This window comes from Aspergillus puulaauensis, chromosome 6 (genome assembly GCF_016861865.1).
Source record: "Aspergillus puulaauensis MK2 DNA, chromosome 6, nearly complete sequence".
NCBI classification, from domain to species: Eukaryota; Fungi; Ascomycota; class Eurotiomycetes; order Eurotiales; family Aspergillaceae; genus Aspergillus; species Aspergillus puulaauensis.
This window is the reverse complement of record NC_054862.1, coordinates 1154017-1173377: the sequence shown is the minus strand read 5'-3', so window position 1 is coordinate 1173377 and position 19361 is coordinate 1154017. Positions and strand designations below refer to the sequence as shown.

The following is a 19361-nucleotide window of genomic DNA, read 5'->3' as shown; positions in this document are numbered from 1 at the left end:
ACCTAGGCTAATGGGCTTCCAGAAGTCGAGGGCCTGTATCGCTGGAAGAGACGAGGTTGGCGGCGGCTTCAGCGCTGGTTCTCTCCTCTGTACGCCAGTCTCCATCTTCGTCCTCTTCATTTGCCCAAAACCCGGTTCGCCTTCTCCACCGCTTCAGGATTCGCCCGTGGATCCATATCCAAACGTGCCGATTTCCCTTCACTCGTCCGGAAATTCGCCTGGGACGTCTCCGTTTGAGCGGGATTCACAGCTGAGGCGAGGACGCAGTTGACTTGAGTAGCAGAGGCGTAGAGGTAGAGGGCCTGACACAGAGCTGAGCCGGCTGACCAGCGTGAGACTGAGCCTGAAGGAAGTATGGTATACTATTTTTACACCGGCGATGGTTATTCGGCCCTTTGGAGCGACACGCGGGATACTTCCAGGCATTGGGCAATAATGTGAATCATCCATGATGCTCGCGCAGTAGTTTGAGGCAAAGCTGGAATGGTCATCCTCAATTCAGCGGCTTCAGCGGCAGCTTATGTCGACCTCCAGTCCAGCACATCTTAAGCTCAGCCCGCCGTCTTTTAACGCCACCCCGTCCTCGCACGCGGCATCTTTCGAATCTATCTCGAGTTCCAATTCTCGCCTGCTTGCTGGGGGGACTGCATCCTTTGGTTGACCCCGTTCATTGGATCTGTCACTGTCCATGGGGCTGGATTCTTTGTGGTTCTCCTGTGTTCCTGTTCACTTATTTGCCTCCTCCTCTTGCGCCCGCAGTTTCTCTGAGTCTTCAGAGTCTGGGCCTGCTTCCAGATTCTTTCTCTTCACCCTCATCTTTGTTTCTCTATTCACACTCGCTGCGACGCGATTTTTAGCACGGGCTTAAAAGTGTATCTGACTTTGAAGCTCGATTGCAGAGGTAAATCCTCTTTTCCTATCCCCAATATTGACCTTTTCCCCCTCCACACCGGGACTCCCCTCTGGGGACACTATGACTGCCCGCCCCTCATCGTCTTTTGGCCTGCTGGAGCCGAAGCACAGTGGTTAACACGAGCCCAACCAGGTCGCCATCGACCCCTCCTCGACCTTGTCGCAGCAGGTCGCCGAACCCGATCGGGTCCTCCTCCTCCGACTCTCCCCTCCCGCAAACTTCCTTAGCTCCTCATTCTCCGACAAATTCATTACTCACTAGTCACTGTCTCGTTTCTTCATACTCAAATCCCGCACTATCTGGAGGGTCCCCCGCACGATCCTCGCTTCTTCCCTTCTTTTTTTGTTGTCTACTCTCTTTCTCCTCCACGACCCCTCCGTTAATTCTCGAGTCCCCCCCTCATTGACTTTCGGAGCGACTTTGGCGGAGGTTCATTGGTGTCGGATGGGAACACAATAATGGCTGCTGCTCAGAGTGGTTCCGAAAACACGGACTTGTCGAAGCAGCCACTCCCCCAGAGGTGAGTGGTTTTCCTCATTCTTCCTTTTCCTTGCTTGTATTTTGTATTGTTTTGTTTTGCTTTTCATATAGTAGTTGGCACATGTGAAATTCGAAAAAGAGACTGGCACCCAGGAACAAAACTCTGGAGGGGCGATGTGGTGCAATTTTTGTTCGAATTGCGGATTTTGCGGATTTTACCTGCTTGGTCCGATTTTGCCGTCGCATTGATTTGGAGGCAGCCGCAACGAGTCCACCAATTCCAGTCTCGTCATAGAGACTTCTGTTGTTCTTTTGCCCTGGCTTTTGTTTCACTCCCTGGCGAAAAATTGTCTTCCTACCTCTGTCTTACGCTTTTTTTCTCGGAGCATCTCGGCATGCCAGCATCGTACTACATTCCAGCGCACTTCCACCATGGAGTATGCGAATTGTCAAAGACTTTGTGGCGCTAACATCTCTATCAGCGATGGTGTTCAGGACGACGATAGCCAGGATCAAATTGGTTCGAATACACCGAGTCCGACTGGGATTGCCACTCCGCAGCCCGACCCGGCTGACAGGCGCCTACCATCCATAATGCACAATTACTTCCAGGTTGGTAGTTCTTCTGCTGTCATGCTTCGCTCTCTCAAAACACGGTTTTCCCTCTCCGAACCTTCTTCCTCTTCCGCAGACAATGTGCAGTCGAGTGCGCTTTCAAATGGGACATGCGATGATCAAAAAAGGGGACACTCTTCCTCATCCGGATCTTTTGTCATGATGGAGCGTGACGAGGCTCACCTCAGTTCGCCGAATACCCCTCCAGACAAGGAGATGGAAACCCACCAGGTTTCGCAAGATACCTTCCCTTCCACGGCCCTTCCCACTCCCCCTTGCTCCTCGGCGTGCTCCCTCCTTCAAAAAGAGCCCGAAGAGTCAGAAGTGGGACTACCAATTCCAGATAAAGGAATGGGGTCTATCTTTTCCACATTGAAGAACTACCTGTCTCCTTCTAGGAGCGTGTCCTGCTCTGACCCCCAAGCACGCCGACATACCTCCCACCCCGTCTCCAGCGTCTCTGACGACCCCGTCCTTGCCTCTCATTTTTCCAACCCTTCTCTTTCCCATGCCTCGGAAGCACACTGTCAAGTGGAAGCAGCACCCCTCCTCGACCATGAGAAACAACAAGTGCCCACATCTTCTGAGAATCCTGCGAAGCTAACTGCGAACGTGTCAAACCCTCCGCATTTAAAGAATACCCCTCCTCTTACACCTCGGGCTATGTCCGATGACGATTTGCAACCCAATGTGAAAAACCCCGCACCTCCCCCTCGTTCGCCGAACCAGACCCAATCGCCGCCCGACGAGTTGTCAGACTCCGCCGATGAAATTACAGGAAAACTCAACGAGGTATTCCCTTCGTCGATGGACACTACCACTTCTACTTCTCCGACTTCAGGCCCCCCTGTGGCCTCCCTCAAGGGCAAGCTTTACGTTAAAATTTCGGAAGCGAAAGGTCTCAGGCCCGGCTTCGATCCTTATGTTGTTTGCGTTTTCGAGTGGAACGAGGTGATTTCGAAGAGTGTTCAAGATGAGGAGGAAGAATCTTTGAAACGACAGCAAAAGGAAATCGAACAGTCAGACCTTGATGCCGGTCGGCCAATGGCTATTCCCTTGAAGAGCCGACAGAGCAGTCATAACCCTGCGCTTGAGAATCCGGAGCACAGAGGACAAGCTCCCGTAACAGATCCACACTGGAACCATGAAGCAGTTTTGTGAGCTTTTTCTCTCTCTTTCTTTTCTTTTTTTTTTCGCTTTTGCTTCTTCGGCGTACCGTCAAGTTCAACCTTTACTGACGTGTATTACCTATCTAGTGATGTTTTTGGAGACCAGTCTGAAGTTGACGTCTCAGTATATGATCGCAATGACTCGGAAGCCTTTATGGGCCATGTGCGGCTCTGTGTCAATCTCAAAGAGGACCAGAGTCGCTTAGAAGGCTGGTTCCCGTTGGCCGGTCGGGCTGCAGGGGATTCCCAGGTCTCCGGAGAGATTCACATGGAGATGAAATTCGAAAAGGAAGATACAAAACAGGTCGGACCCAATGATTTCCAGATCCTGAAGCTCATCGGAAAAGGAACATTTGGCCAAGTGTATCAAGTAAAAAAGAAAGATACGCGCCGTATTTATGCCATGAAGGTTTTGTCGAAGAAGGTCATCATTCAAAAGAAGGAAGTTGCCCACACGGTGGGAGAGCGAAATATTTTGGTCCGAACTGCTATGGCTGCCTCCCCGTTTATTGTCGGACTCAAGTTTTCATTCCAGACCCCTACCGATCTCTACCTCGTCACTGATTACATGTCTGGCGGTGAATTATTCTGGCATCTTCAGAAAGAGGGACGGTTTCAGGAACCACGCGCCAAGTTCTACATTGCTGAGCTCATTCTGGCGTTGCAGCATCTTCACGAACATGATATCGTGTATCGCGACCTCAAGCCGGAAAATATTCTACTTGATGCGAACGGTCATATTGCACTTTGCGATTTCGGACTTTCAAAGGCGAACCTTACTCAGAATGATACAACAAATACCTTCTGCGGCACCACAGAATATCTCGCCCCGGAGGTACTGCTTGACGAACAAGGATATACTAAAATGGTGGATTTCTGGTCTCTAGGTGTCCTTGTTTTCGAGATGTGCTGTGGCTGGAGTCCGTTCTATGCGGAAGACACGCAACAGATGTACAAGAACATCGCTTTCGGTAAAGTCCGATTCCCCCGTGATGCTCTCAGCACGGAAGGGCGAAATTTCGTCAAGGGCTTACTCAATCGAAACCCCAAGCATCGCTTGGGAGCCCAAGATGATGCGAAAGAGCTCATGGCACATCCCTTTTTCCATGATGTTGATTGGGCTGCTTTGGGCAGGAAGGAAGTTATTCCACCCTTCAAACCCAAACTCAAGTCCGACACTGATACCTCAAACTTTGACCCTGAGTTTACCAATGCTCTTGAAAACAACAATTCATTGAATGATCGGGCTGCCGCCCTTGCCAATGGGTTCATGGCTGCATCAACACCGCTGTCTCCAGGAATGCAAGCCAACTTCAAAGGGTTTACCTTTGTCAATGAAAGCTCAATCGATCACCACTTCAAAAATGAAGATGGGGATCATATGGAGGAGGACGAGACATGGCATCGATCTCACCGGTCTGGAAATTCTATAGATCATCGCATGACTGGCGTTCAAAAGACTGGCGATGCCGGTGAGATTTTCAATGTTGATGACAATTTTGACATGTGATTATGGCTATTGCTGCATGATAAAGGAGTTGTGATGTCTGCATATATCATGTCGTTTTTTTTTTCTGCTTTGTATATGCTTTCCTCATTGAATGGAGCTCAGAACATGAGTTTCCAAATTTGTCCTCATTTTAACATACCCCAGAAGATTTATGTTGTATCCTCTCTCACTTCTCTCGCCCCAGTCGAGAGAATATGGCTTCTTGGTCCATTTCTCATTTGCAACTATTCTTTTTTGCTCATATTCTGATATGGATAACGAAAGGTATTTGTGCCTTTCACATACCCGGTACTCTTTTCAAGTTATCGATTTTGGAGAGACCAATTTCGACATGCATATTACCTGTTTACTCTTCGCCTTCTTTCCCCCCTTTTAACTCGCTTGCACTCGTGGACCTGATGAACGATGTCTGTGATCTCCCATATTGATTTCGCTTTCAACGGGCTTGTACGCCCTGTCTTATTTCCTCGGTTTTTTCTCGTGCTTCGACGCCTCGCCTGATGCGTCTCGGCTCATTATTTCCGGCGAACAAGGGATTGCATATCTGGATAGGGTAACATGAGATGGTAAATTATTCATGTAGTGGCGTTGTATGGCAGCATTGGCGCAGGAGGGTAGTTTGAAGAGCTATTTGCCCTGGGTAACAGCTACAATAAACTACACATTTTGCTCTTTGTTTTACTTACAAAGGATCTTCCGTGATTTGTGATCGTAAGGGATATTGTGGATAAACTATGATGATCTATGTAGAGTGTAGAGTGTATACCATACTTCGTATATTCAAGACACGATCTGAATATGAGAAATTTTCTAAAATTAGTTTTTTTTTGCTGCACCAGCGTTGGCCGGACCGGCGGACACTCTGACAGATGCAGGAACTGGTTAGTGGAGTGGGAAAGATGCATGCTCGTATTGCGTAGCGCAGTGTAACATGCAGTAGTGATCGAGATTCTAGATGCGAGCCGGGCCTTGCAAGTGGCATCCACAAGAGACCGGGGGCATGGTGGTGGGCTTTGCGATTTCTAACGAGTTGGGTGTTCTAATCCAGAGTAGTTCTACGGAATAGGTTTGTACCCATCCGGGAGGATAGTCAGGGTGGCTAAAAGACTGAAATTCTTCGTCATCCTCGGGCCTCCAGTAACCTGAGTCTATGAGCCTTTTGAGGCCTCTGGTTCTGGTTCGGATTCTGGAAGACAAGTGGGACGCCGAACTTCACAACCCACACGGATCTGAGACTGGTTGGATTTCTGAACGAGAAGCCCACTGTTGTAAGCTTTCTCAGTGGTCTGATGTTTGCAAAGAATCAGAGCAATGTTCTCTCGCCGCCCCAGTCATGTTGACATTAATTAAACAAGAACTGGAACCTTGACCAATAGGACTGGCCCGCCGCACGAACCGGCGGTCGGGCTGGAGCCGAGCGTTCATCACGATCAGTTCATTTCAAGCTCAGGGGTGGAAATGACGCTCTTATTGGACGCCGCGAAAAAATCGACCAAGTATTTTGCCAGTTCTTTTGATATTAACAATGGTCAACAAAGGTCAAAGAGATCTCTTACCAACGCGTTCTTCAATTGGGATCCAGCTCGCCAGGGACGGGGGTCTGGATCTCGCGGGATGAACTCGGGGTTGAGCCCAGGTGGCAGGGGGGTCAAACAAAAGAAGTTTAGAAATGACTCGCCGTTGTCGCCGAGAGAAACAAACCCACCCCAAAGGGGACTAGTGTCAGGTCCAGCGTCCGACTACCTCCCTATAGCAGACTAGCGTTGGTGCCCTGTTCCACGGGTGTCGAATGTCGACTTTCCAGGCACGCAACAGCTGCCGACCTCATCCCTTGACTCGGCACAGTCAGCTCTGCTGTTGTCTCCGACGTCTCCAGTCTCTCTCCGGCCTCGTCATCCCCCCTGGCCATTCACCGTCCCTCTCCCGCTGTGCATTGATGCTCTCTGCAGGTGATATGCATTTTGGTCTCATCGTTACTGTATGTGGTTGTTGCCAATCCCTTCTCCAGAGAACTAACTCGGACTAACGACTTAGTTTTGCTCTTTCTGCTTGACTCTCCTTTTACATGGATGAAACCACGGGCCAGCGGCAATCACTGCCATCCACTCCTTGCCGTGTTGGTTTTATCAAATAATGGGCATGCTGATTGTTGAGTGTTGACACAATAATATTCTCCGGCTAACCTGTCGATGTTTTCGCCCCTTGCAAGAGCCAGAATCCAGGCTCCACAGCCTTGCCAACACCTGAACACGAGTTTGCTGACAGGTTCCTGCATGCTGCATGGGGGTTGAAAAAAGAAATCAACAAGTCAAGAAGCTCCGCTCCATAATCCATTCCTTTCTGTGGAGACGATCAGCACTCGGGTGCCGTGCCCATCCTGCTTAGCTCCTTCTCCTTTACTTGAGGAGATCTGTCTGGGAACCCTTTGGTCGAGTCTTGCCAAAGCTGCCATTGAGCAATGAGCACTATTTGGCGCCTCTCGTGTCGAGAGAGGGGCTGACTCGAAGTTTACAAAGTCGCTGCCCCCTTCCTGTGAACGCAGACTTCGTATCCTGGGCATCCTTCCTAAAATAGCCCTCCGCTTCTTTTTTGATCCTTATACTTTTAATTTATTATTATTATTTTGGTTTTGGCTTTTCTCCTTCTTTTCTCGTTCATCAACTCTTCATTGTGTAAACAGACTTGAAAATTGTTTTTTCTTGTTGTCTCAGACGGTCTCTCTTCTCCCTCTCACCCTTGCTATCGGCCTCCCTCACAGCTTAGATCTTCACTTCAGCCCCCCCCCCGTTTCAGAGTGGAGCTCTCGTACCTTCCAACCTCCAGGCATTATTGCTCCTATCCCTTCCCCTCCGTTGACACTTGACATCTTCTTCGGGACCCCTTGCCAGCAGTTCTCTGCTCCCTCGCCTGAGCCTACATGATCGTCCAATACACAATCCGATTTCACAATGAGCGTCGTTGTCAATAGGCCGGAAAGTGCTTCTGTGTCTCACACAGGTATACCCCATCAGGGCCAGGCCTTGCACTGCTATTCGGATTCGGGATATGGCTCAGTGACAATCCCCTCGCGGTCCTCCTCGCTTTCCTCCTTCAAGACCAACTACTCGACGTCGACTGCCCCTACCTCCTACTCCCCCACCTCATCAGGGTCATACCGCACATGCGACTCAGCTGCCTCCTTGGATAGGATTTTGGAATCGGTGTTCAAGAGGGTTCCTCAGGAGGTCTATGAAAACATCCTCGACCAGCTGCAATACTTGCATGCTGGACCGAATCAGCCAGGATGCATGACGTGCTTTCAGCGCGACTTGCATGCCCTTTCCCTAACTTGTCGCCCATGGGAGAAGGCGGTCCGAGCTCGACTGTAAGTGCGATTATTTGAATCTGTTCTTCAGAAAGCTTTCCGTGTCATTGTGCTCAAGACGAGCATATGTGGACCTTTTCTAACCATTGTATGTCTCAGCTATAATCATATTCATATCGTCGGTAGTGATTCGCCGGCTCAATTGAAAAAATATCGACTTAAGCGAGGAAGCAGACTAAAGTTGTTAAGACGTACACTTCGTGAGAGGAAATTGCTGGCCAACCTCGTCCTCGAACTTCGCGTTCCGCACATAGACGTTTTATTTACGGGTAAACACACGGCTCAATGGCAAGAGTACCGAGACCTGGTCGCGTCAGTTGTCATGGTATGCCCGAACCTCGAACGATTATTAGGGCTTTCAATACCCTTCAACCACGAGTTCGATCGCCTAACGCATGCACTATCTACGCGCCGGAAGCTGAAGGAGCATACATGGATACTCTGCGAGGCAACGGAGACATCGGAAGCGTCCCCACGCAGCGACTCCTGCCCCGGCAGTCTCGGCCCCTTGCAGATGTTTGAATTCCTGGACTATCATGCTTCATGGACAAATCTAGAGACATTGATGCTCTACGGTTTGAACCAAACCGCCCTCGAACCCAGTGTCTTTCTTCGTATGCTCAACCTTCTGCCGTCACTGCGCAATTTGTGTGTTTCGAACTTCGACGCAGATGCATTTGCCGATACAGCCTTGCTATGCCTTCCACCGCTCGAAACTCTCCGACTGGAGAACCTTCCTGGCGTCACTGACGCAGGTTTAACACAATATACTTCACGCCCAGAATCCCTCTCTCTCCAGACCTTGGTCCTGATTGAACCGAGTATCGACTCGCTTCTTGTGATTTCGAAAATCCTAGCGTCCCTACGAAATCTGAAACGATTCAAAATTGTGCAAAGCGAAAAGTGCCCGACGTTGAACTCGGATGGAATGATCTTTCAGCCACTCCTAGCATCACCGAGTCTCGAGTTCCTACATTGGGATGTTGCATGCCCGAATCCTAACACAGCGCTGACTAGATTGGACTTTGCACCATTCGCTAAGCCCCTTCAACATGTGGAGACGCCCAATTCACATCTTGCTCAAAGCATTCTCGCTAGAGGCTTTCCTCGTCTTGATTCTCTGCGAGCTCCTTCTGATATTGAACCTCCAGGAGCTTTGCAGGCTGTTTGTCAACCTATCCTTCGTGGGCAAGCACTATTACATCCAGATAGGTACAGCCTTCCAAGGAGCTCCCATGGATCCATCCCAACACGACCTATGGCCCTGCCTGGAGGCAGCAATATGACGTCAGCACGGATACGTGCACAGACTTTTATAGATATGGCCGCCAGGGACACGGAGACGGGGATGCAAGTGTTAATCACAGACCACTCGGATTCGTACGTACCTGATAACGCCCTAGAAGCTTCTGACGACGAGGCCGAAATGGAATTGGACGAGACCGGCATGTGGGAAACACCGCTAGACCGGCCGAGGGCGAACACGGTACCAGAGGACCACGAAGGTCCCATTACGGTTTTTGATTTTCGAATGCCTGCATACATGGGCAGGACTGGAACCAAAACCAGTGACCGTGACACATCGATTCCACGCTTCATACTGCATCCGGATATTGTTGGACAGGAAGCCGATGGAGGTCTGGTCTCCTGGAAGCATATCTTAGCCGCAAACCAATCGCTGACCTTCGCCGCCGGCGTTGGAGTAAATTGCTTTGGCGGCAAGAGCGTTCCAAGTCCAATTAATGAAGAACCTCTGTCCCCTACATCAACAACTCCGCGCTTCGGCTGGGGTAGTATCACGAGTCGTACGGCAATGACCGCCAGCCCCATCACACCGACTACTCCACCCACACCGATGAGCATATCGCCCTCTACTGCACCCCCTTGGGAGAAGGATGCTTGCACTGGGTCCTGGAATTACAATCATAAGGGTGGTCGAGAATGGTGGTTCCACATGGAACGAGAACGTCCAATTAAAGCTGAACTCTACGATGTCAAGCGACTTTTCTAAGCTTTTTATGTGCTTCCCTTGTTTTCAACTTGCCATGAACTGCCCAAGCAGATGATTTTCAGCATGCACACAGTGCTCGGCGCTTGCGGACGACCACGCAGAGTAAACGGCCTTGAGTTCCGGATTTCACACAATATCTTCCGACACTCCGGCTTTATATATTCCTGATTCCATTTTCCAAGTCAGACTGGATCTGTTTTCATATTTTCCCTCTATATCACTTTACCTGCACGTGCCGGGGAGGTCTTTTATCCTTGACTTGTTTTATACGCTTGATACCCTACCTTATCGTTCAAAATTATTATATGCCAGCACATATTCACTCTTTCTACTTTTCTGAACCTCCTTACCGGTAACTAATCTGCTTTTCTTTCCTATATCTATGTTTCTACAGTACCCTATATATAACTTTCATGTCGGCGCATTGACGGGCTTGCTCATCGAGCGGCTCGGTCTGGCTTTGGGTTTTTTTTATCATGGAAAGGATAAACGGCGCCAGGTATGACTTGTCATTTAGTTTAATGGTTTTGGTTCTTGATTTTGCGTGGCTTGGTTTTCTTATTTTCTACTTGGATGAGATTGCAATAATGTACAGTAAGAGAAAACTAGTAACTTAGTTGTACTTGGCGATTCAAAATCGAGATTTAAGACGACTGCATAATACTACACCGGTTGGTGCAATTTGGGTAGATGGCAGTAAGCGCCCAGGCAGTGTAGTAGATGCTTATACAAAATATCAGCATTTACTACGGACTACACCAATGGCAAAAGAAGTTCACAGATCATCACTTGCGTAATGCTGGTTATATTGATTTGTACGTAGGTTGATAGACATCGCATAGAAAGCGAAAAAGCAAGTCTACATTAGCATAGAATGAAGGATGTATCACGAAAAGAGTCTAAACATAGATACCCATGTTCGTATCCTTCTTCTTTGCCTGGACTTCGGCAATGGCATCGACGTAATTTTCGTGCCCGATCTTGCTCGAGCCTTTTCGGAGGGCAATCATACCGGCTTCCACGCAAACGGCCTTCAACTGCGCACCACCAAACTCGTCCGTGCTGCGAGCCAGTTCAGCCCAGTTGACGGAGTCTTCGACAGTCATCTTGCGCGAATGGATCTGGAGAATGTTGGCTCGGGCCTCCTCGTTGGGAAGCGGGAATTCGATCTTTCGGTCGAGGCGGCCGGAACGGAGGAGGGCAGGGTCGAGAACATCAACACGGTTAGTGGCGGCAAGGACCTTGATTCGGTCATCGGAGGCAAAACCGTCGAGCTGGTTGAGAAGTTCCAGCATGGTTCGTTGAACTTCACGGTCACCGGACTTTTCGGAGTCAAAACGCTTTGTTCCCACGGCATCGAGCTCGTCGATGAAGATGATAGAGGGCGCTTTCTCTTTGGCGAGAGCGAAACAATCCCGGACAAGCTTAGCGCCGTCACCGATGAACATTTGCACGAGCTGGGGACCGGCGAGCTTCAGGAAGGTTGCATTTGTCTCTGCGGCACAGGCTCGGGCGAGAAGCGTCTTTCCTGTACCGGGGGGACCGTACATAAGGGCACCTAACCAGTGTCATGAGTTAGTTGACGATGTTCAGAAGTGAAGGACACAACAAGTTTAGATTAGATGCATACCCTTTGGCGCCTTGATGCCAAGCTTCTTGAACCTTTCCGCCTCCTTCATAGGCCATACTATAGCTTCGACAATTTCCTCAATCTGCTTATCCAGACCACCAATGTCTGTGTACTTCTCTGTGGGCTTCTCATCGACCTCCATGGCTTTCACCCGGTTGTCGTATTCGGCTGGTAGGGTATCAAGAATGAGGTATGAATCCTTGTTAACACCAATAAGGTCACCGGGCTTGAGTTTCTCGTGGTCGACTAGACCGATAAGAGGAAGGTAGATTGTCTGGCGGGTCGACGTTTTGATGACAGCCGACTTGCCTACTCGAGTAGCATCCAGGTCGATATTGGCGCCCTCCTCGGCAGCTTCAGCTTCGACGTCCAAGTCCAGTAGCTCGACAACATTTCCGACGAGGTATGGCAATTGTCTAAACAAGAATTAATTGTTAGTTGAAGGAATGCGCAAAGACGGGTTCCGATCGCAGAGGAATCTGATGCCCAACAAAGCTCTTTTGAAAGGGAACTTGGTGGATCGCCACACATCAGCAAAGAGGAAGAGAGCATCTCACCTGTTATTCTCAATCTTTTCTTGGTTATCCTTGACCTTCTCCCTCATCGTATTCTGTTCGTGCGTCAACCGCTGGTATTCGCTTTTCATTATACGAAGCTCGTTCTCCAGCATCCGCCGTCGCTTGACAATGTCCGCTGTACTTGAACTCAGAATCTCCTCGTCTAGAAGCTCTTCTTCCTCGTCTTTCTTCTTCCCATCGGCATCCTTCATCTCAGCATCGTCACCGGGCCGCTTGTCGTCACCGCCATCACCTTGCTCCTTCTTCTTGTCTCTCTCCTCGCGCTCAAGGTCGTCAAGATCCTCCAAAGTCGACATGATTGGAATTCGAAAAGAAATGAGACGTAATAGAGTAAGGTATTAGGAGAGTATATGAGTGGGATACTGAAAGGGAGAAGATGGTGATTGAAAAGGTTGGTTTATGATGGAGCTGGGTTGGGCGTATCACCGATGCTTTGAGCTTCCGCCAAACAACGTCAGCTGTCCTGCCCGTCTCACGTGACCACCTTACAAATCCATACAGCGGTTACAACTAGTTATGCGTGACTTCAGTACTTCAAAAGGACTAATTTGAAGAGTTTCAAGGCCTTTATTTACTTTTTGGTACAGATGTTTTCATAAACACCAGTCTAGGCACTCTTACTACCTACGAGATCTGTTTGCCAGACAAGCCCGAACTTTCCAGATAGATTCCTACCTTCTCCATGAACCATGTATAATGAAAATATCTACCCAGGCACAAGATCACTTCACATGTAGTAATATGGATTTGCCCTGGAGAGTTTCGTGCTCCCAAGCTGATGGAGTAGTGATTTGCGGCCGAATCTGAGTAGACGATATCGAGAAAGGAAGTCATCGCTATTAACTGTGCAACAATAATGAGTATATAATTCAACGACAGCGAAATAGGCTGTGTAAGGGATCGAATCACCCCAGGGATGAAAGGCTTAGTGGCAAGAGAAATGTGTGTATTGTTCCGGGGAGGGGGCTTACTATAGCCACCACACATCCTTCGTTTCCCAGTGAATGCAGAACGCCCGTGAAGCATCCTCCAGTTGTCAAAGACTAGTTGCAATGATCAGCAGGGTTCCTTGAAATGGAATAAAAGGTAAGAAGATAAACTTACTCAGTGCTGTTCCTGGTTCCAGCTGAGTCCATATTTCCATGTTTGGTCGCTGAATGATTTCATTAAAATGGCTCGCTGCGTCGTACCAGGCCTCCTGATCCTCAACTGTCCAATCCCATTTGACAGATCTGTCATAATTGTTCCAGCGGACTTGATACAAAAAATCCTTGTTCTGCGGATGTACTTTGAAAACGGGAAAATGCTCTGCGGGTTGTATGCAAACGTTTTCGTTTCCACTTGAGTGGTATGGTTGTGTTACGCCCTGTAAAGTCTGGGCATGTTTCCAGTTCTCCTTGCGTAGCGTTGATGCTGCTTTAAAGCCATCAACAAGTAGGTTAGCTCCTCCCTCACCGTCTGTGTGGGACAACAGGTGGAATAGTTGAAGCCGTGCTGGATCTGTGAAGTAAGTGTTGTCCGTGTGCGCTCCAAGGAACTCGTTGGTATACGCAGTATCTTTGAAAGTCAAGTCGGCTGTGAAATCCCAAAAACCACCTAAACAATATTAGTGCTCTATTGGGTCCTTTTTTTTTGAAGAATACACTCCAACCATAATGTGTGTGCCTAATGTAAGCTATCCGCTTCAAGAGGGCCTCGGTGGCTTCTGGATTTACAGGGGTGCCTCGAACAAAACAGAAACCCCAGGTATACTTCAGCAAAGTAAAAATTAATCAATAGAGCCGGTTCGGATTGGGGTGAGGCTTACGATATGTTCCAACCAATTCAAGACCCCATGGTCGCTGGACATGACTTCTGAGTAGGATACCGTTGGGGACTTAGTTTCACCCGGCATATATGAATCAAAGTCGCTGTGATCATTTTAGTAAAAGCTAAAACAGATAGTACGAGGCAATTCTCTTTACCGGAACCTCATAGGATGAGGCGGTCTAGGTTGTTCAAGTGGCATCTTGTTATAAAGACGTAGCCAGTTATAACTGTACTTACTAACATGTCCATCAGACCCTTGGGAAACATTAGCTGCGCATTTCAGCGGTGGCAGGAGAAGATCTTCTTACATGTCACAGTTGTCCCATACGCATCAGCGCTGATATCACTGATATCAAGGTTCTCACGGATCTAGAATCACAAACCAAGAATGATTAGACCTGGTATTGCAGCTTGGGCCGGTTTTGCTTTTTGGGGGGGGGTTAATTTTCGTACCGAGAAAATGTCAACAAGACGTTGCACCGTGTCCTGGTGAATACACTCTGGGCATCGGCAATTATCCCTTCATAGGACAGGACTCTCAGATAAACGTCATCGTTAAGCCACTCTGTGTAAATTTTAACCTTACCTCAGCCACGATTTACCACTTGATAGATATACGTCAGTCATCGGGTTGCCAATGAAGCCAGGGGAAGCGAGCGAGCGCTTTTCATCAACACATACGTTACAGCATAAGAGTTGATCGAAACAGGAAGAACCACAAAATTTTTCGGGTCACCTTCAGCCGCCGGCGTCGGCGTCGGCGTCCGCATACGTTGGCGTTGATATGTCTTCCGACGTCTATTCTGGGAAGTAGTCTGCGGAATTGCCTGGGAAATATCCATAGGAGTAGTCTTCTGTGGGGCCTGCGTTTGTTGGGAAGAGCCGTCTTGTATCCCTGCGGTCGAAGAATTCCACCGCAGCAGTTGATGGGGAGGAGCCTGGTCCCATGAGAGCCGAGGTCGCCCATCTAGGATTATCGGTCGCAAAGCAGTTGATATATTTCGGGAGGCAAAACTCTGGTATCACGAGATAATTAAAAAGGACAATTCTAGAGTAGTCTGTGCCTTTGGTGACAATTTGCAAATAATCTGCTACACTTACGAGACAGTGTTGCCTGGGGATACTAAACTTCATTAGCGAGTACTCTGGGGAAACACGATAAGGGATGGCTTACACTGCAGGCCTCGGGAGCCTCAGAGCCCTGGGTAGGGGTGCTCTGTTCATCATAACTCCGCGCAATTGCAATTTCTAGTAAAATGCAGGAACAGCGGACAATCCAATGGCCAGGTTGTCAGCCCAGGTGGATGCGGAGTAAGGTGTTGCAGAGCGCAAATCATCTCCGTGTTGTTTCCCCGCAAAGGAGCATCACGTGCTGTCAAATCCTGGAGCACGGACGCAACAAAAGTACGGAGTACATCATATTTTCTGCTCTGGTGTTAAACTATAGGTTATCCTATCAGGTGACCGGGTCAATTCTTGCTGGATCAACAGCTAATCAGACAATTAATCTTGTTAACGATCTACATTTAGAGGTAACTACACCGTACGATGTAGTAACGGACTAACGGTACCTTGTTAGTTGTCGATCGCAGAGCAACTTTCAGTGCCCAAGTGTTGGCTCTATGGTGGTGCAGGAATTGCACTCAATATGGTCTATAAAGGTTCTAACATTGAAAACACAATGAGGGTGTCGGAGGTGGCTATACTGAGCGTCGACTCGGGGTATCTACCTGAGGAAATTCGAGGAGCTTCATAATCGTCTCTTTTGGAAAACGTCTCTCCGTTCACGCCGAATAATGATGCCAATCCCATGCCTTCCAGAATCAACGCCAAGCGAGTGGTAACGACAAACCGAAAGAAGAAACGAAACGTAGAAAATATCACTCAACAACCCAATGTCCATATATCTGAATACCATCAATGCTATGCTGTCGACATGCTGACCAAGTATATGGACTGGCATTCCATATATCTGTTCGAAGACTCACTGCGCACCCCAGGGCCGCAGGCGAGGAATAGCCCAAAAATTAACACCTACACAAATTAGTACTCGCTCACTAAGAACGGTAGCCGGATCGGATTGCTTACATTCTGTAGAAGCAGCCGCCCTGCGCAAAACGAGTATTGTCCTGCGTCTCAAGCTTGTATGAGAGATTGATATCGAGATCCCGCTTGTTCTTGTCATTTGGCCTGTTTGAGATTACGCCGGATACAGATTCTTCTTCTTCAACGGTCAGGACATCACGCAGATAGAACACAGTCTGTTTCCAATGAGTGTACTTGGCGTGAGGTCCAGTGGAAAATGTGATGGGTTTGTGGCATGCGCCAAATTCGATATCGAACCAGGCGATAACAGCGTGGATAAAGTCGCTGCGCTTCACGGAAAGCGAGTACGGCACCTCAAAAGCCAGATCGTCCTTGGTGACAGTGTATAAATCGAAGGTGATGACAGGGCAAGGATCAGTAACGACAGCTCTAAGTTCAACGGTATCGACAAGGGGCTCCGTGAGGGCTATTTCTTTCATGGGGCTATAGTCAAACCCGTACACATTGTCCCAGACTAGAGAAAGTTAGCGAGAAAAGTCCCGGGTCTGAGCCAGAAATCAATAGGTGCTTACATCCGATCTTATCGTCCTTGTACTCGCCGTCCTCAATTCCGGCCAGATACATGGTGGCCTTGTCAGGGAAGATTTTACCTCCCGGAACGAGGTATCGGTCACGGGCGTAGAGAACAGTATCAAGCATGCTCTCGTAGAGAAGGAAATAGCCCATCCACTCTGAAATGATGATATCGACCTTGGGGAAAGGAAGCTGAACCTCTTCCATCTTTCCCTGAAGGAGTGTGATCCTATCCGACAGGCCATTGACAGCGACAATTTCACGGGCCTTTTCGATAATAGACGACATATCAACACCGATTACATGCTTGGCGCCAGCCTTCACAGCAAACCTTTGAGCATGAATTGTTAGATTAAGTAGTGCCGCGGAGATCGGTTACTGGGAACATACATGCTGAGAATACCTGTTCCACAACCGACGTCGAGAACAACCTTGTCCTTAAAGATATGGCGGTTCTGATAGATGGAGTCGCGGTACGACCTGGTCCGGACATCATCTTTCTAATGCGAGAGAAGATAGGTCAGTTCTATATTCGATACACCATCTTATTGAGGCCAGGACTTACAAGCATCTCCTCATGGATGCCTAAGTAAAGTTCAATATTAGCAATTCCGAAAGGATATGGGTTGGTTTGTATAGATTTATTTACCGTGGTGATCGTAACTAGGATCCAAGTCAGTAAATTGGCATCGGTGTTGGTAACTGCGGTTGCTCTCACCTCGTAAAGTAGCGCACTTCAGCATGGTCCATACCAACCATACGCTCAGCGCTGCTGCTGATAGCAGCAGAGTCCTGTCTCTCGGTTTCGCTCATCTTGACAAAGAAGCCTTTTGAGGTGCGGGGAAAAGAGTATTGAGAGATAAAAGGGAAATGGCGAGGTAGGCAAAAGAGAAATGATATCTATATTGTCTAAACAATATAAGTACGAGATCTCAGAATGTAGGAAGAAAATTGCCGCCTTGAAAACGAAGTGTTCGGCGTAGATTACTTTCAGGTCGTCTTCCACTCTTTTTTTTTTGGGTTTTCCCTCATTGGGAATTTCTCCTTCAACCAGTGACCAGACCGCGCTAATATGTATTGAGACTAGTCTTTCTTATCGCCTTTATCTCCATGTGACCAAGCAGGCCCTATATTCTGGTTAGGGCTACATTTCATGCAAGAATCCAGGTGTACAAACTATCGTGGGGGAACGGCGTATACCAATGATGAAACAAATAGAAATAAAATTGTTGATACCAATTACCTCCAGCAACTATTATATGCTACTTCCATATTTCAGCTGATGCCCATGATTTCATCCTTGTTCTTCAGGTCGGACAGGAGGCTATTGCCAAGACGTTACTCCGCCAGAGCTCCGTGGTTGCTCCGTTCCTCAAGCTAGTTTCAAAGCGCCGACTCCCTCCCTAATCCGGGGAATCTTGTGCCTCTCTGTCTCGCTGAACTCCCGATAAGAGTACACGATGATTCTGCGACCGGCTACGAGGAGGATTGGCTACTTCTTCCTCCTCTTTCTTTTAGCGACTTATATCCAGCAGTCGACTGCGTCGTTAGGGGACCACCTTCCTGACTTTAGATCGTGTGTCAAGGTACATATACAATTCAGCGAAGCCTGCATCTGAATGGAGCTAATGAGATATAGATATGCCAAAGTGAAAATTGCCACGATGGGGACTCAGCCATACGTATGTTTTCACTCAATAACATACCTTCGACAATGTTCTTTCAAAACTGATTATAAGCTCCTCTAGCGTTCCTTCTGCGCCTAATGCTCTGGTCGTGTCCCGCCGAATGTGACTATACTTGCCAACATGTCGTGACAGATCGACGAGTTGCGCGCGATCCACCGATGCTTAGTCCTGTGGTTCAGTTTCATGGGAAATGGCCATTTCGCAGAGTCCTTGGGATGCAAGAGTTGTTTTCGGTTATCTTCTCGGGACTCAATTTTCTTGCACATTGGCATGGGATGTCTCGGCTTCGTGAAGCGACTCCTTTATGGCACCCTCTACAAAAATACTACATCGCGTTTGGATACTGCGGCCTAGCGGCATGGACTTTCAGCATGATCTTTCACGCTCGGGACTTTCCCTTGACTGAGAAGTTAGATTATTACGGGGCCGGCGCCAGCGTACTGTACGGGCTATACCTCGCTACTGTGCGAATCTTCCGTTTGGACTTGGAGGAACCGAGACACAAGCCGACGCTGCGGCGGCTTTGGACGACAATATGCGTCCTACTCTACGTCATACATGTCTGCTATCTCAGCTTCTGGTCGTGGGACTACACCTACAATATGATTGCAAACATCGTGGTTGGCATGATCCAGAACACCTTGTGGATCGTTTTCAGCGTTGTCCGATACCAAAAAACTGGGAAGTCCTGGACACTTTGGCCAGCATTTATTGTGGTTTGGATTATCCTAGCCATGAGCCTCGAACTCCTAGACTTCCCGCCGTGGCACGCGCTGATTGATGCCCATAGCCTGTGGCATTTGGGAACCGTTATCCCATGTGCGTGGTGGTACCTGTAAGTATTTCGAACTAGATGGCTCGGAGCGAGACGTGCTAATCCACCTGGCAGGTATCTCGTTAAAGATGTCCAAGATGACATGGCTGGCCAAAGGTTGAAAGCTTAAAATAGCTGGATAAGTCACTCCGTACTGCTGA

The 19361-nt window shown here is 48.6% G+C and overlaps 6 protein-coding genes across 6 annotated transcripts; 3 read left to right on the top strand and 3 right to left on the bottom strand.

Annotated features, from left to right (window-relative positions):
- Nucleotides 1-1825: 1825 nt before the first annotated feature.
- Nucleotides 1826-4687, top strand: schA (serine/threonine protein kinase SCH9; the record flags this gene model as incomplete). Its single annotated transcript, XM_041693730.1, has 2 exons — nucleotides 1826-3165; nucleotides 3265-4687. The coding sequence occupies 2 exons, from the start codon at nucleotides 1826-1828 to the stop codon at nucleotides 4685-4687; spliced, it is 2763 nt and encodes a 920-aa protein (XP_041559631.1).
- A 2948-nt stretch (nucleotides 4688-7635) lies between these two features.
- APUU_60484A (uncharacterized protein) lies at nucleotides 7636-10062 on the top strand (the record flags this gene model as incomplete). The annotated part of the gene is made up of 2 exons (XM_041693729.1): nucleotides 7636-8051; nucleotides 8151-10062. The coding sequence occupies 2 exons, from the start codon at nucleotides 7636-7638 to the stop codon at nucleotides 10060-10062; spliced, it is 2328 nt and encodes a 775-aa protein (XP_041559630.1).
- An 899-nt stretch (nucleotides 10063-10961) lies between these two features.
- On the bottom strand, nucleotides 10962-12566 carry RPT5 (proteasome regulatory particle base subunit RPT5; the record flags this gene model as incomplete). Its single annotated transcript, XM_041693728.1, has 3 exons — nucleotides 10962-11620; nucleotides 11693-12108; nucleotides 12250-12566. The coding sequence occupies 3 exons, from the start codon at nucleotides 12564-12566 to the stop codon at nucleotides 10962-10964; spliced, it is 1392 nt and encodes a 463-aa protein (XP_041559629.1).
- Nucleotides 12567-12997: 431 nt separating this feature from the next.
- Nucleotides 12998-15306, bottom strand: APUU_60482S (putative trimethyllysine dioxygenase TmlH; the record flags this gene model as incomplete). Its single annotated transcript, XM_041693727.1, has 12 exons — nucleotides 12998-13113; nucleotides 13242-13313; nucleotides 13375-13866; nucleotides 13922-14021; nucleotides 14078-14180; nucleotides 14235-14334; nucleotides 14388-14448; nucleotides 14533-14599; nucleotides 14666-14683; nucleotides 14761-15095; nucleotides 15181-15202; nucleotides 15254-15306. 12 exons carry the CDS (start codon nucleotides 15304-15306, stop codon nucleotides 12998-13000), a joined length of 1539 nt encoding a protein of 512 aa, XP_041559628.1.
- Nucleotides 15307-16106: 800 nt separating this feature from the next.
- rmtA (protein-arginine omega-N methyltransferase HMT1) lies at nucleotides 16107-17511 on the bottom strand (the record flags this gene model as incomplete). Its single annotated transcript, XM_041693726.1, has 7 exons — nucleotides 16107-16113; nucleotides 16168-16639; nucleotides 16698-17029; nucleotides 17089-17198; nucleotides 17264-17283; nucleotides 17348-17361; nucleotides 17417-17511. 7 exons carry the CDS (start codon nucleotides 17509-17511, stop codon nucleotides 16107-16109), a joined length of 1050 nt encoding a protein of 349 aa, XP_041559627.1.
- Nucleotides 17512-18158: 647 nt separating this feature from the next.
- APUU_60480A (PGAP3/PER1 family protein) lies at nucleotides 18159-19330 on the top strand (the record flags this gene model as incomplete). The annotated part of the gene is made up of 4 exons (XM_041693725.1): nucleotides 18159-18284; nucleotides 18338-18380; nucleotides 18447-19221; nucleotides 19276-19330. The coding sequence occupies 4 exons, from the start codon at nucleotides 18159-18161 to the stop codon at nucleotides 19328-19330; spliced, it is 999 nt and encodes a 332-aa protein (XP_041559626.1).
- Between the last annotated feature and the right edge of the window lie 31 nt (nucleotides 19331-19361).